At 40.4% G+C, this 17,750-nt stretch overlaps 1 protein-coding gene across 1 annotated transcript in view; it reads left to right on the plus strand.

Moving 5' to 3' along the window:
• Nucleotides 1–229: 229 nt before the first annotated feature.
• LOC145980358 (uncharacterized) overlaps nt 230–17,750 on the plus strand; it is a 53,428-nt gene continuing 35,907 nt past the window's right edge. The window contains exon 1 of the mRNA XM_083113410.1: nt 230–931. Coding sequence (XP_082969536.1) covers nt 486–931 — 446 coding nt within the window. The 5' untranslated portion in view covers nt 230–485. The remainder of the gene's footprint in view (nt 932–17,750) is intronic.

Consider the following 17,750-nt stretch of genomic DNA (forward strand, 5'->3'; position numbering starts at 1 on the left):
TTCCATAAAAATAAATATGCTTTTCTTTCTTAATTTGACCAACTACTGCTTAGCAATAAGTTACTTTTTTATCCTCTAAATTTTATTTGGCGCTTTGTTTCATTCAAGTAACCTATGGGGGAATATTGCTATTTTTGAAGAATGTACACTTGGCAATAGTGACACGTTATTTGTCTTCAGTTTTTAAACAAGCAGAAAAACGGTAGGGCGGATGGTAGTCGACAAGCATTAACAGCTGATTTTGAAATAAAAGTTTTCCGTTTTATTTTTTAAAAAAAGCCCGCAACTTCAATTGGAATACGTTAAAGAGCTGATGATTGGCATTGTTGCTGTTCCCATGCCCTACGTAACAATAGAATTACATTAATTTGTACGCAACGGTCGTTTAAAAATGGCTAGTTTGCGTTACAAACAACCTCTTTATAAACAAAGCTGAATTCGCTACTTAGCTTTTATAGTTTTTCTTTTACGGAAGATGTGTGACCATGGGGCCAGTCAGTTTTAACACGAGCATACCAGAAAGTGCAATTTATAATGTGGCATTTTATTCTGATCCAGTTTGGAAATCCAGTGGACCGGACAATTTTCAACAAGCTAATCAGTCTTTATGGCTTCAACATAATCTCGTAAAGAAACTTTATGAAGAGGTCTCTGTTTCTGATCTACTGGCTGCCGTCTCAAAACAAGAAATTCGGAGTCCTCGAACAGTTCGCAGTGTCATACCATTTAGTCGTTTGGCTAAGTACAATGACTTTGAATATGATGAAGAAAGGGAAAAGCTATACATGCCTTCGGAAGAGACACCACACACAGATTGTGCTCCATCGAAACCAACAGTACAAGGAACTCCCAATGATGATTCTTACGAAATTTGGATGACTGACATCGTGAACCAAGAATTCAAACGCTTCACATCATGGAATCCTGAAACGTAAGTACAATGTAGTTATCTTAGTTATATTATTTCATTGTTTACAAATGTTGTTCATAAATTTCTCGATATTTGTGTATGCTAACAGAAAACGAAAGGTTAGGTTACAGTGTTCTGTACTTTAAGAACACAGTTCAGTCATACTGAGCATACCTTACAGTATTTTAAATTTTCGTGCGATTATTGTTACTTAGTACGCACGATTGTTAAGTGCAAGGCTACTCGCAGATTTTTGTTTATCTCAAGGGGGACAGAAGTACTTAAAGTAGAGGAAACGTGAACTAATGCTTTCCCCAGTTAAGAGAATTCTCATAAAGCATCCGCAGCGCTAGGATAATTTGCATAGACACTTAATCTGCTGTCTTTCGCAGCACTCCTTGTCTATGTTTTCAATCTACAATTTCAAAATTTGAATTATATGAAGTCTTTCCAGATATCTCAGGAAGGCCAAATCTGCTTTGTTGCAGGTCCATTAATTTGAATCCTTGTCTATTAACAATGCTGGAAGCAGACAACTGCTGCAGCCTTTTCTCATATTTCCACTGTCCGTAATTTTGCAGTGTGTTTTCTTTGGTAATTTTAACTTTATTTGTAACCGTGGTGCAAATAGCCATGTTTTTGACCTAACCTGCATCACAAGAATTACAAGTTCAACCGCATTATGTTATCTGATTGCAAATACTGCGGAACCTCCCGGTTTGTAGACCGGCTATTGTTTGGAGAAGCAATAATAATAAATAATAACAATGATCCTGCAATATACTAGAACCGTTCTTGGTCTCACGCGAAACCAAAAAATGGAGAAATGACGTGTAAAATTCGTGATTTTCACAGCGTCGGGATATTTTTAACATTTCTCATTCAGAAAATTTCCCGGTTTTGTCTGGAAATTGCGAATTTTTCCCGTCCTGAACGTCGGGATTTAGAAAATGTCCCGTCCCGACCAAAAACAGTTCTGTCCCGCACACTCCTAAGTCATTAGTTCGTATTATTCTAACTCGTTGCTTCGCAATCTGAGACTTTCAAAAGACATATAATCTGAGCAGTTCCTTTTCGATTGATTGATATGGTTTATTTTCATTCACTTTTTTGCCACTTTGACTAATCGTGAAGATGAGGATGAGCTATGATATGATGACTTTCATGAAGGGACACACACAAAGAAGACCCATGCCTAGGCTGGGATTCGAGCGCGGGACCTCTGTCGTTGTGGCATGGTGTGCTAACACTCCGCCACAGAGGGCGGCCAGTTCATTTTCGAGTCGTACACATTCTATACAGAAACGCGTAGTGAGAATTTTGATTATTAAGTAATATATACTTTTATGAAGTAACGAAGCGAAAGCGTAAATTCAACAATGATCTCGCAAGAAAATATCCAGCTTTTAACCCTAGAACACTACCGTGTTCCAATATTACAGTGTAACTACCGCTACGTAAATTTTACGTACATGAAGGAATCTATTTTTAAAACAACCTCTACATCATGAAAACAAATTTCTATTCATTGTGAACATTATTTTGTTTATTTTTCCTTATATTGGAATTTTATACTTCATTTTAAAATGTATAAACATGGTTTTATTAAACATAGAATATTTTAAGAGAAGATCTTGATTGACAAGCCCGTTCGTACATTAAGAATGAAGGCGAAAAGTTCGAACAATGGAAAGCAAACAATAATAATATTCATAATGTTGTAAATAAGGAACAAATGTAATTTTAAAGTCTTACAAGAAAATAGTGCATGCTTCTAAACTTTCGTTTTCAAAATCTAAGTATTCAAATCGAATTTACAAATGCCAAAATTACGTGAAAGATATTTCTTGTTTACATAGCTACGTAAAATTGACGTACAGTGCACAACATAACAAACCAAATCAAGATGATCAGCGCTTGCACCCTCCTTATCAAAGTGCTGCCTTATGTCCGACAGACAACTTGAGGGACTGCTAGGTGGAGGGGTGAGTGGGTGCGAGGTGGGAGGTAGGAAAGCATGAGCGGAAAGCATACGTAAATTTTACGTACAGTAGTGTTCCACAAATTGACTTCCCACAGGAGCAGTACGTAGTTGTCATCCTCCTGTTCTTGTAGTTCCAGAAACTGTAGTTCTGTTCCCTTGTGACGTGGCTGCTACTGTACTTGTCTCTTCCTTCCCCAGTACCTTCAAAATTGACTTTCTTAACTCCTGTGACAGTCCCGGATTTATTAGCCTTTGCTCCTGCCAGATCTTGGTCAAGTTCTCATGGAGGTGAAGCATGAACTGAATTCGTGAGAATGGTCTCTTTTCTGAGTTGCACTGTTTGTTGTAGAAGTTGTGAGTTTGAATAATGTATCCATTGATTACTGCGATGTTGATCATATTATAGAAAAATGAGATATTATAGAAAAATTCATGCAAATCTTACGTGAATACAAATGGCGTTATTACTACATGCACGTCAAAATTACGTGAAAGATTTTTCTTCTGTTACTATCGCTACGTATTATTGACGTACAGAGTCCCACATACCGCACAAACTAAAGACGTTCAGTGCTTCCGCCCTCATTACCACAGTGCTGCCACGTGCCTGACAGAATGCCCGAGGAATACCATAGGCGGAAGGGTAGGTGGGTGCGATGTGGGAGGTAGGTAAGGGAATTGAGCGCGAAGCATACGTAAATTTTACGTACGGTAGTGTTCTAGGGTTAAAGGATGGAAGAAACAAATATGAGGTAAAGTGTAAGGTGGCTGCCACTTTTCCCTGCGGTTGAAAGAGTCCTAGAAATGTTCCTGGCATTAAAATCATATTTCTTGATCCAATCTAAACTACCTATTTAAATTCGGTTTTTGGAAATAAGTTAAAGTGAAGCTTACTTGTTACATTTGCATTCACTTATGGGATATTGCACTCTAATATCCAAGAATTGGAAAAAGAGTAACATTCTGTGCTTCAAACTATAGATATTCTTATTTATGATTGTCATGTGTTAAATAGTAGATTAGGAGTTTGCTTTCGTTGCTTAATGGTAAGAGGAAATTATTGAGAAAATCATCAGAATTATCTGTGAGCAAAATGTTGGTATTTTTTTTTTATATTGATTAAATTGTAAAGCCAGTCTCACACGGTGGTTGAGTAGGTCCCCACTTCCCGACCCACCTCCGACTCGAAACTACGTACCATAAGATTTTTTTTACGTCTTCAGTTCGCCAAGGTAGCAAAAGGGGTCTCACACGATCCTCAAAATCGCATCTTTAAAAATGGCCACAGCACAAACACTGTATACCACTTTGCAAGTTTAGATGCTGAAGAGTTTGGAAAGTAATGTGTACTCTTAAAAGAATGAGAGAATAACATTGACACTGTTGAAAAATGCAACACATGTAAACCTTGGCAGTGAATGTGAGTATACAACATATGTTATTTCAAGTTGATATACCGCCGGACCCTGTGGCCGAGTTGTTGCAGTCTAGCTGCACACGCGGCCGCGTGCAGATTGTGTTTTCGCGTTCGCTGTTTTCCGTGTGGCAGGTAAGGCAAAATACTCTTGAGTTGAATTGAGCAAGCACTGTTTTGTAGTACGTACATGCTAAGTGAGAAAGACTAGAAGGAAGACAAACATGCCGGTACAGAGACAAAATACGTTGAAATTTATTTTTCGTAGTGTAAAATCTAGACCTACTTCGCTGGATTTACATAAGTGGTTTCATAACACGTACGGTGTGACATCGAACCAAGTTCAAAGTTTTGAAATTGATTACTATCGAAACTGTGTATTTGTGAAATTTGTAACGAAAGTTGTGGGTGAGCGATTATTAAATGATTATGGAGCTGAAGTGCCCTATTATGATGCAGACGGACGGCATAAAATAGATGTGGAATGGGCAGACCAGCAGAGTGTTTTTGTAAGTGTGCATGTAGTGCCAGACGAATTAAGCCACGATGCGATTCGTAATGTAATTAGTGAATATGGTGAAGTGCTGAACGTAAAGGAAGAGAAGTATTCAGAAGAACATATTTATAGAACACGAACGGGGCGCATTGTGTTTAAAATTGCCCTGCGCAAAGCAATCCCTTCGTACATTACCATACAAGGAGACAGGTACTGGGTAACCTATTCTGGTCAAGTACGTACGTGCAGTGGGTGTGATTTGGAGGGACATAACTTCTCAGAATGCCCCTCGCGACGACCCCGCATTAATAGAACTGGACGAGTCCCTGTTAATTTGACCACTGGAACGATCCCTATGGTATCCCAACTTACAGTACTTCCAGTACTGACAAGACCCCAAAACTCGAATACAACATCAAGAGAAGAGGTTAATTGCCATAGATCCAACCCCCATTTCACGAATGAAACAATAGAGACACCCGCTACGGATCCAGAGCGTCAAACACAGTTAACACCAAACGACCCAAGCCAAAAGAAGAGCACCGAAAAAGACAAAATACATAACGAACAACAAGGTGAAAGTGTAGGTGAAAATGAAGAGAGTAGCCAACCTTCCAGCTCCAATTCCAACCCCTTAACAACACTAGATGGACCTGACAAGGTACAACACACCTCAGGAATTCCCTCACAACTCGGAAATGAAGCACACAAGAAGATAGAATTCCAGAAAGTAGACACCGGCACAGAAGGTGGATCCGGGGATGAATCGAAAACAGAGGATGAATTTCCGGCAATTAACACGGATAAAGGACAACGACGCTCTTCAAGACACAAGCGATCCAGAACACGATTCGTCCCGCCAATAAGCAAGAAGAAAAAACTCGGGGGAGCTCTGCCTCAACATCCACAGGTATCTGGGGAGTCCTGAGTCCACACCTATGGGTATCTGCACTAACAGAAGAAAGGAAGGAGTGACCACCCCTAGTGTAGTATCCAAAGTTATTTGTCGTGTGCGTAATAGAAAAAAAAAGAAGAAAAATACTGCAGGTGTACATTTTATAATATTTCTTCGAGAGAGTGGAGTGGATACTGACAACACTAAACATGATTATAAACAGGTTAGTTAGAAGAAAAAAATTAGGCAATGTACCTAAAGGTAACAGTGTTAATAGTACTAAATGTTCCACAAACTGATTTCGTGGACTGAGTAGTAATGTTGAGGAGGTTTAAGTAATTTTTTGTAAGAGTGTAATGATTGTGGTTATAAGAAGGGCTTTTGATAGGGGACTGATAGGTATGATAGAGTAATCGAGTATATATTTTTTTTTGTATATATAAGTTTCTTCTTTTTTGTAAAGAAAATCAACGATTTGTACCACTCTGTTCCATTTCCTTGATGTGGTACTTTTGTCATCTATTGGTCTTATTGTATTGTGGGGTAAATGTCGGGTATAATGGTTACAAGGAGAGCCTTGGAAATAAGGGGGATACAGCGTCCCTGATAACATGTAGGACGATTACAATAGATATGTTTACAACACTCAGAATAGGCACGATTAACATTAACAAACTACAAAACAGGAATAAACAAGAGGCGCTGGGTGACTTTTTTATCCAGTCGTCTCTCGATATAGCCTTTCTCCAGGAAGTTCAAGTGATAAATTTTGAACTGCCCCATCTATAGTAGTATATAATAATGCAAATTGTCAGGCAACGGGGACTGCGCTTCTCGTGAAAAATACGGTGCCCATCACTAACGTTGTGTGTCACCCTAATGGGAGAATTATATGTGCGAAAGTGGCAAATGTTTGGATATGCAATATATATATGCCCCATCAGGTACAAATCAGAGATCACAGAGGAACAATTTTTTTGCGACAGATGTGGCGGCTGAACTGCAAGGTGTAAAGGAACATATCATTTGTGGCGGCGACTTCAATTGCGTCTTGCTTCCACAAGATCAACGTCCTGGTTTTGCAACATCTAATTCCCTCCAAAAATTGGTGTCTGGTTTTAAACTGGTGGACGTTTGGACAGAGAAATATTTTGATAAGCAGGGGTATACTTATATTAGAGACAATTGTGCGTCCCGGCTAGACCGGTTCTATGTTACCCCGGCACTGCGTCAGAAAGTTACTTCGATTTCTCTCACCCCTACATGTTTTTCGGACCACCTGGCGGTGATAATGGCAATTAACATTGATCTTCCCTTAGTGCCTAGGGGATATGGGTATTGGAAAATGAATACGTCCATTTTGTCTGATGATGAATTTAAAGGAGCATTTCATGAGCAATGGAGATTTTGGGAGACGCATCGCCTTCGACGTACTGACATCCTTCGGTGGTGGGATGAAATCCTAAAACCGGCAGTTAAACGTTTCTGTATATCATTTTGTAAAGAGAGGTCTCGTGACTGGAATAATAAATATCACTTTTATTATCGTGTGTTGCGTGAATTATTAGAAGAAGCATCGGCAGGACGACCGGTTCATACGGAAATTAAACGTATACAAGCAATACTCTTAAATATGACCGCCCACAAACGTATGGGTGCAAAAATTCGAAGTAGACTGCCTCAGTTTGACCCTGAAGAAGCGGTGTCGATTAGTCACGTGATACAAGAACGACAAAATGCACAACGGAAACTCATTACTGAACTCGCAGATGGAGCGGGTAATAAAATCATAGCACCTAAGGACATACAACGTACAATATATGAGCATTATGTTCGGATGTTTTCGCAGCACCAACCTGCCAATTCAAATTATGATTCTGTGGTGGATGCAGTTACGGAAGTACTTTCCGATGATGATAGAACTAAGCTTGATGAGGAATTCACATTCGAAGAAGTATATAAAGCGGTGAAAGCGTCAAAGCCTTTCTCCGCCCCTGGTGTGGATGGGCTTCCTACATGCTTCTTTCAAACATTTTGGACGCTAGTGGGGCCGACTTTAACTGAGTGGGTCAACGCGGCCTTTCAGCAACATAAAATGGGCAAGACTTCCAAGACAGGTATTATAGTATTAGTACCGAAATGTGCAAAGCCGACAGAGATCACTCATTATCGCCCCATTACACTCCTGTGCAACGACTATAAAATTTTCACACGATGTATGCTTGCACGTTTAATGCCGCACTCAATCAACTTGGTGGGGGACATGCAATATGTATATGGTGAAAATAAAAAACATTTATGCAGTGTTGCAAACGCTGCGTGAAGTGGTTACCAGTAATCATAATAAGAAAAATTTAAAGGATCAAGCGATTTTAGCTTTGGACTTCGAACGTGCGTTTGATTCGCTGAACCATAATTATATGTTTCATGTTTTCCACAAAAGGGGCATACGGGGGAATTTTCTCTCAGCACTGCAAGGGCTATATAACAATGCTGAATCGAAAATACAGATTAATGGGTTTCTGACAAAATCGCTTAGCATTGTCACAGGTGTCCGACAGGGAGATCCCTTATCCATGTTGGCTTTTTGTATTTCCCTAAGTCCCCTGCTTGCCTCTCTGGAAGCACGGTTACAAGGAATAACTATTCTGTCAAAGTCGCTAAAAGTTCTAGCTTATGCGGATGATGTCAGCATTTTAGTTCAGTCACCTGTTGATGTGGACACGGTTCATAAACTAACGACAGAATTTGGGGTGTATTCAGGTCTTCACATAAATGTAAAGAAATCCTGTTTGATGTTTTTAAACAATTCTCCACCACACACACCAGTTCAACACTTCCCTGTTGTAAACATTGTAAAAATACTTGGTATAGTATTTACGCCTTCTTTGCAAGGAATGATACAAGTAAATTATGATCGAGTGATTGGGAGTGTAAAAGCAGTGCTACAAATTAATAAGTTTCGAAACATTAGCTTGCAATCACGAGTCACGTTTGTTAATGTGTATGCTCTTTCGAAAGTGTGGTTTATAGCCAAAATACTTCCGATGCGAATGCTGGATGTAACAAAGCTGAAAAGTGCAGTGAACTGGTTTGTTTGGAATGGGCAGTTGTTACGTGTAAATCACGAGACCTTGTGTTTAGATAATGCGGGGGGAGGCTTGAATCTTGCACACGTGCACCACAAGAGCCAGGCGCTCCGCATTCAAGCGGACATAGAGACGATGATTCAGAGCCCTGATAGCCTTACAAGTCATGTTCTTCGAGACTGCTTGGCCCATATACAGTTGGATCCCCCCATAAACGTGACTAACCTCCCCCACAACCTTAGGTACCTCCGGGATACCTTAGTACAGATCTGCTATGGCTTGTTACAAACTCCTACCCTGCCTGTTCCAGTGGTGTCGCACATGTACAGACGAATTCGTGTAGCGTCTCAACAGGCTGTTAAGATAGTTGCAAGACACCCGGAAGGTCGTTGGCCTGTGGTGTGGAAAAATATACACGCGAGGCATCTCGCAACAAGAATACGATCGGCGTGGTTCGTTATAGTGCATCAAATACTGCTGACTCGAGTGAAACTCTATGATCTGCACATGGCAGATTCATCATTATGTTTAATATGTAACGTGCCTGATAGTTTAGTGCATAAGCTCAGTGAATGCTTAATAACCGCTACGTCATGGAAATATGTTGCGAAACTCGTAAGTGTCATCTGTCGTACCAATGAGAAGAATATTACAATTGATCATCTTCTGTTTCCCAATTTTAGTTATTTCCCTAAAAAGAAACAGAACAGTGTATTGTGGTTACTGGGGCACTATGCTTGGTTTGCCTCTACTTATCAGCAAGTTGACTTTCATGAACAATTTGTGCATTATTTAAGGCACACATTTCAAAATATGTCGACAAACAAAAAGAACAATGTCTATGCGAATTTTCTAAATGTAATATATCCTAGTTTGTAATAACCTGTATAGTAATCATGAAAAGTTTGTTATAATCAGATGTAAATAGTAAAGGAAATAAAAAAAAAAGTGGTTAGCAAAAAAAAAAAAAGTTGTTAGCACATCGCGCTGCGACGCCAAGGGTCCCGGGTTCGAATCCCGCTCGGGCTTGGTTGTTTGTGAATGTCCATTCATCAATTTCATCATTTCATCACTCATCCCCATCTTCGCAAATTATCCAAGAGGCACAAAACGCGAAGTAAAATAAACTAAATCAATCAATCAATCAATCAACTTGATATACCACTACGGACACACTAGCATAAAGTTGCATTACCCGTATATTACGATAGAAGTTGTATATTCTAATGAAACCCTTCTCGTACGGTTTTGAAATATTTTCTCCAATACGGACTATTCAATTGAATTACATAAACTTCACAACATTCAAAGTGCGAAAATTGTGGTGTTTACATTAAGTTACAGTATTATATTTATATTTCATTGACACTTCTTTGCTCCTAAAAATATTTATTGTGAAATTAACTTTGAAGTCCATGAAGAACTAATTACAATTCATAACTTATATATCATTATAACACTAGCAGATTAATTTACTGCGGTGCTACATAGAGCACAGCATATTTGTTACAGCCAACATACATACGTATAGTATTCGCGTCGGTTGTGAAAGCAAAATAACAGTATGACAGTACGAAATTTAGGCATACGAACTACTTATTTAAAACAATAATAATTAGTAGACTCCTCACCAGGGGGGCGCGAGGGGGTGCTAGCGCACCCCTTAATTTTATTCCGCACCCTCTACGTTCAACTGAAACACTAACCCTTAAAGTGTCATATTATGCCATGTCGTCATATTGAGCGCCGAATGTTACGTACTGAAGTAGACTGTTATTATTCTATGCAACAGGCAAGCACCGAAACAGATATCGATATACATACTTTCCTGTACTGGCGGCAACCTCTATAAAGATTACCGGCCGTTTTTTTTCTTTCGTCAGCATTGTTGTTATGAATTTTCCCTTCTTTTGTTTCTTCAAGTGGTCTGTTTGTGGTTTTCGATAATTGCCTATATACACGGTTTATTTTCCGCCTACTTGTTCTTCCTCTCACTGGAACAAAATTTTCAGCTGCTTTCAAGGTATCACCAAGTCGTGCTCGAGAAATTATTTAATGTGAGTTGTAACGTGAAGGGCAGCTTTCTTGTTAGAGTCAGATTCTTTTCATAACAACTCCAGCTGACCGCGCGAGTCCAGTTAGTGAGCCGACCAATAGTCCAGAGCGCGAGCAACAGGGATAGCGATAAGTGCTGGGTAGAGATGACGCCAGCGGCTCGTTTGTTGATTGGCTGCTCCGGGACTTATGACTCGCTCCAAAGCTGCCAATGCAAAACAGCGAGAGATGTTACGAAAGTAATCTCACTCTAATACGTTCTATGGATTTGTTCCACGCAATGGCGACGATTAGGAGGTGGAGTGAGGGAACAGCAGTTGCCCCCCGCCCCAACTTTTTGCCACCTTTGCTCCCGTACTATGCTAAACCTTATCTATTAAGGGAAAGTAAACTGCCCCCCCACCAGTTTTGGAACCCAATCGCCGCCACTGGTTCCATGTCTGGTAAAAGTACCATTAAGGCTTTTTCAAAAACTGTTAGGAAGAGGTCAAATGTTCACGAAGAAATTTTACAGTTCGTTGTTGGGGATAGTGCGGCAGAGGGAATTTTAACGAAGGCAATGTTGTTGTGCACTTCGCGTTTTGTTCTGAAGTGAAGGTTCAAAAATTTTATTTTTAAAGGCAAGGATAATTTCATTTTGTATTTCACTACATATTCAATAAGACTGCAACGTATATCTGAATGTTTACACTGTATGACTACTTTCTTGGATTATAAGACTTAATAACGTCCAGGGGGAGGGCAAGGGAGCACAACTTCCGTGGAAAATGTGAATGTGAATCCAAAGTTATATATTTCACACATATAATTTCATTCGTCAGTAATTTATGTTAATCAGTGGCGGAGATTAGGGATGCAGTTGGCCCCCGCTTTTTGTCCCCGCACTATGCTAAACCTTATCTACCAAGGGAAAGCAAACTGTCTTTGCCCCCCCCCCCCAGTTTTTGCACCTTGCTTCCCCAGTTTTGAAAGGTTGCATGCGTGTTTTTCATGTTATCCTTACTTTCAGCATCGCACCCCCTATTCCCCCCCCAGCACCCCTAGATGATTAATCCTGATGCCGCCACTGCTCTTCAGTCAAGAAATAAAATATACGCCCCAATCATTCAGCTGTATTGGTCGAATCTTTGTCTTCTTTAAGCTGTCTTTAATCTATTGCCTTTCTTCTTCTACTTCCTACTTCAGCTGGCCAGTGTGCTCCTCAAGTCGATGGCGAAGTGAAGACGTACCTAACTGCCGTGTGAGACTGGCTTAAGTAATGGCAAAATGAGTTGCCATTTTTTGCGGTGTCCTCTTTTCTATGACTTTGTTATCCTTTCTCACTATGCTCTGTCCTCTTTTTTTAATGTATATGTCTGGTCACCCTATTCAAACTAGGGATGGTACCCGCTGTTCACCCTCTGTCCTCTTCTGCTGTGTTGCTGAACATATTATTGTGGACATAATTATCCAGAGGTTTTAAATGCTTTTAACCTTTGTACTATTAATAAAAAAATCAACAGAATAATTCATGTGAGATGATAATACTGGTAAACACTATTTGTGAAACTATTAGACATTGTGTTTTGTATTTTTTCGCCTCCTTCCTTCTTCTTTGGTTGGCACACACCGCCTATGAGCGATTTCTTGCCAGGGGTCCTATTTGGTTTGTAATGAGAAAGTTTGTTGACATTCCAAGTATCTGTTTGTTTATGTTACAATGTTGTGTTTTCTTGCAAAGCTGTGCAGTATCCACATGACATCAGACCGTGGTTCGTAGAGTCGAAAGGAACATCAGAAATGGGATACCCACACGTTGTAACTGTTTGTATAGAGTATTGCGATGTTGTTGTCGAATTGGGCATTGTAAAAACAAATGTGTGGTTGATTGTATAGGTTCTCCACACTGACAGGAAGTTGCAGGCACGGTATATGAACTGGGATGTATGACAACGTGACCTGTACGCATTCGCATGGTAAACACTAAAACTGCACGGGGTAGATTAATGTGTTGAAACCAAGGACGTTTGTTGCCGACTTGTGCATGCCATCTATATGTATTGGTATTGAGGAGTTGCTGGGTGCACCAATCGTCCCATTGTTGTTGTACTTTGATTTTTACCCGTGGGAGGAGGTCAGTGTACGGCAGGCGCATCGGGGTAACAGTTTCTTTCGTTCTTGCTTGTTTAGCCATTACATCAACGCGATCTTGATATTTACTGAGGTCACTGTGGGCTCGAATATATGTAAAGGTCGCTGACAGATCCTGCTGTTGAAGGTCTAGCATGAATCGGAGAATAAGATAGGGAAATACCGTTAATTTATATGCTGCCCGACCTGTTCGTGCTAACGCTTGAAGTACACTCAATGCGTCCGTGAGAATTAAAGAATGATCGAGTCGTAACTGCAGGGCAAATTTTAATGCTTTATAGATAGCATAACATTCCGCCGAGAAGATCGACATATCGGATGGGAGGGGAAATTGTCGGAGTGACGTATATTGTCGCGATTAGAAAATCTAGACTCTGTAAACAAAATACAAATGCATTACGCAAGTGCCTCTCGGATGGCGTCAGTGGCGTGCCCAAGGGGAAGTTGGTGACCCAGTATTCCTTTTTTTTTAAAAAAAAAAGTCAAAGGTAGGAAAAGATTATAAGATGAGGACTGATTACTAAATAGTATACGAAAATCCTGGGTAACGTCGTCGCCTCGTAATCAATGGGTCCCGGTTTAGATACCCGGTGGACTCACATGTTGGTCTCGATCCCAGTCTAAACTATAGGCCCGGACCCGATTAGCCTTTCTGTGCATAAAGTGAACTTTAAAACAAACTCAAACTATAAATTATAAATATTGCATGGCTTTCGAAGTAAATCTCACAAGTATTACATGACCAAAGAGAGGCCACCAATAATATAAATGGAACAAACCTAATGTGAACACTGTATGATTTGCGTATTTTGAATTTTGTGGAGTTTGTACGCTTTATTCTTTAAGTTCGTCTTGTAAATTCCTGCTTAAAAACCGTACGGAGAAGGAATTCCATGCAACCCCTATCGTAATGCAACTGTATATATACTAATGTCTCTGTAAAGTGGTATATCAACATTTGTTATATTATTGCACCAATGTCAAAATCACGAATGTACAAATTTTGACTTTTTCAACTAGTGCAGTTTCAGATTGCTCTTTTATTGTAGATTCCTATGCTAACTCACATGATATAAAGAAAAGCAGGTGTTCGGGAATGAAACCATTCTGCTGCGAGCCGTCTGCGGCGCATGCGCGCGCAGCGAAGAGACTAACTGACTTGCTCATGTGAGCTCGGCCGTGCAACATACTACGCGCGCGTCTCCTATTATCTACGATATTAGACAGTTGTAATTACGGTTCTACATACCAATATGTATTCTTTAGTATTATAAATATTCTAAAATCTAAATCGATGTACCGTGTTATTGATCTGGTAGAACTACGCCTAAGGTAAAACAGTTAACTTAAATTACCAGAGTATCAACGCATCAGAAGTCGGTCATTACCGCAACATATGGTCCTCCGCAAAACCGGATGAATTAGGGATATCGGTAAACGACGGGACTGGTGAAAGTGCAGTTCAGTGAAGTGAAGTGTTACGGACAGTGAAAGTACAGTGAAGTTACAGAACAAAGCAGTTTTCCCGCCACTTCAGCCACGCCGCACGAGGGGAAATTAGAACGAGCTAGGAGAATCAACCGACAGCACGATCCAGTCACAGGGTTGCCAAGAGCAGAGGAATTATCGACGGCTGCAGATTCCATGTACGTGAGTAAATCCTTTTACTTTCCTTTTCCATGCTTGTTTGTTCATATTCCTAACCTTGCCTGAGAAAATGCCGGAAGAAAGTGAAATGCTTGAGAAGCTAGTGAGACAACGCAGTGAAATTCAAGGACAATTAACTCGGCTTCAGAACTACGTGTCCAATTATGACGAAGCAAGTGGTCATGTAAACGAAGTTGTAGCCAGGCATAAGCAACTCGGCAGTGTTTGGTCAAAACTAGAGGATGTAATGGACAAGATAGCCGAATTATCAGATGAGCAATCTCACGACGAGAAGAGAGCGTCACTTGAGCAAAGAAACTTCACGTTAAAAGCTAAAATGCTTTCAATAATAGACAAAGACTCGACGAGAAAGAATAATACATGTAAGCCTGAAACTAAATCTCCAATCAAGCTCCCAGATGTAACTTTACCAACGTTTGACGGAAACTACACTCAATTTTCATCGTTTCAAGATATTTTTGTAGCCCTCATAGAAAAAAATGAAACCTTGTCAGACATACAAAGATTGCAGTATTTACGGCTTTCGTTAAAGGGTGATGCATTACAAACGATCGAGAATTTGCAACTCACATGTGCTAATTACAAGGTCGCCTGGGATTTGATTCAGCGCAAATACAATAATCCAAAGTTAATAGCCGCTGCTTACGTAAATGACATTTTGAATGTATCTTCAGTCACTAAGGAAGGTGTAACAGAATTAAGAAAGTTCACGACTACGATTAGAAGTTCTATAGAAGCATTAAGAAACATTCAGGGAGACGCGGACTTAATGGATATTTTTCTCGTTCAGCATCTTTCAGCCAAATTGGATAAATGTACGAGAAGAGACTTTGAGAAACAATCAAGCAACACAGAATTCAGTACCATAGAAGAATTGCTTATATTTTTAGAAGCTAAGTGCAACTCTCTACAGGAATTCGAAGCAAATGAACCTTCGACATCGACGAAGCCGTTTTCAAGGTCACCAGCTGTTAGTAACATCAGGCCAAGAACGCCACAAGCATCTAACACGTATTTTACTGCGTCGAGCAAAAGCTGCATCTACTGCAGAGATGCATCTCCTTTTCATCCTTTATTCAGATGCCAGTCATTTTTGAATTTGACGAATAAACAGAAAAATAAATTCCTGCATGAGAACCGCATATGCACGAATTGTTTGCGTTTTGCTAATCACTCAGTGTTAAATTGTAAAGCAAGCTCTTGCAGGTCCTGTAGGTTGCGTCATCACACGAGTTTGCACGAAGAAAGGGGTGGCGAGCGCCGTGTACCTCCCCTCCTTCCAGGAAGATCAGCTGCGAACGAAGCAATCAGTGTTTCCAACCCTCAAGTCGGAGAGGGAACCAGTTCATCGTATTCAGTAAAGAATAAGAACAAGAATGTTTTGCTGGCTACTGCCTGTGTTCTAGCAAAGGACAAAGATGGAAAATACTTGCCCTGCCGCATCTTATTGGACCCGGGGTCTCAAGTGAGCCTCATTAGTATGGATATGGTACAACGTCTTGGGTTACGAAGACAGAGACAAAATACGTTGATACAGGGAATAAGTTCCAACACTGTAAATTCACCTTATGCTGTTAATGTGGAATTAAAATCAAGATTCAATGAATTTACTGTAGAGGCACAATGTTCTGCCTTGAAGAATATTACCGAACGTTTACCTGCAGAAAAAATGGATATTTCAACATGGGAGATACCTACAGATATTGACCTGGCGGATGAAAACTTCAATGTTCCTGCAAGGATTGACATATTAATTTCTGCAAGTATATTTTTCGATATCTTACTGCCAGAGAAGATGTCGAAACAAGGACCTTATCCTACGTTACAAAACACACAGTTTGGTTGGATTGTAGTGGGCAACACTCCAGGAACAACGTCACATCCAAGCAGATCATTCTTCATACAGGGTGAGCCGTTGGAAATCCTTTTACATCGTTTCTGGTCGGTGGAAGATTTGTCGGAAGAAATCATGTCGCCTAAAGAAAAGAAAATGGAAGCACATTTTCGCCAAATTACAGAAAGGAATGAAGATGGCACTTACACGGTACGCTTACCTTTGACGGAAGATAGATCAGCATTAGGGGAATCTTTGGAACATGCACACTCCAGATTTTTAGTTAGAACGCCGACTAGAGAGAGAACTGGAATTGAAAGAAGAATATGTGGAATTTATGAACGAGTACGAGAGATTACACCACATGCAAGCAGTGCAGGAAGTGCGAGAGGCGCCAGCAACGGGAGACATCCGATATTTCATCCCCCATCACCCAGTTGTGAATATAGCCAGCTCCACGACGAAAGTACGGGTCGTATTCAACGGTTCAGCAAAAACGACCAGTGGCCGGTCACTCAATTGTCTACAAAGTGCAGGACCGGTTCTAGAAGAGGATCTGTTCGGGTTACTGCTTCGCTTTAGGACCCATATAATCGCTCTGAAATCTGATATTGAGAAGATGTATAGGATGATTCATATGCACCCTTCTGATAGGAAATTACAGTGCATATTATGGAGAAAATCTCAAGACGAACCACTGATGATCTACGAATTGAACACTGTAACTTATGGCCTGACATCTAGCTCATATCTAGCAACTAAATGCCTACAGCAACTAGCGACAGACGAAATGCACAACTATCCACAAGCTGCTGAAATACTGAAGAGAGACTTTTATATAGATGACTTGCTGTCAGGGCAAGAAGACGAGAATCAAGCCATTAATCTACGTAAAGAACTGTCAGCATTATTATCAGCAGGAGGATTTAAGCTACGAAAATGGGCATCCAATTCTGCAAGAGTAATGGAAACTATACCTTTAGAGCTACGGGAAGTTAAAGACACGATTCTGTTTAACGACGACAGTACAAAAACTCTAGGTGTCAATTGGAATACCACCGCTGACACTCTTTGCATATTAACAGACGGAGATTCAGCGCTAGCGCCAGAACGCAATGCTGAGTTGGCTACACTCGCACCGGCGAAGAAACATCATCTTACAACCTACCCCCTACGCAGCGATCCAGCACACGGGAAAGCAGACACCAACGCTTGTTTTGTAAACAATCACCCAGCTATCAACAATCAAAGAAACAGTAAGGCTGCTGGCTGCAG

Source organism: Lepisma saccharinum, chromosome 27 (genome assembly GCF_977018435.1).
Source record: "Lepisma saccharinum chromosome 27, izLepSacc3.1, whole genome shotgun sequence".
NCBI lineage: Eukaryota > Metazoa > Arthropoda > Insecta > Zygentoma > Lepismatidae > Lepisma > Lepisma saccharinum.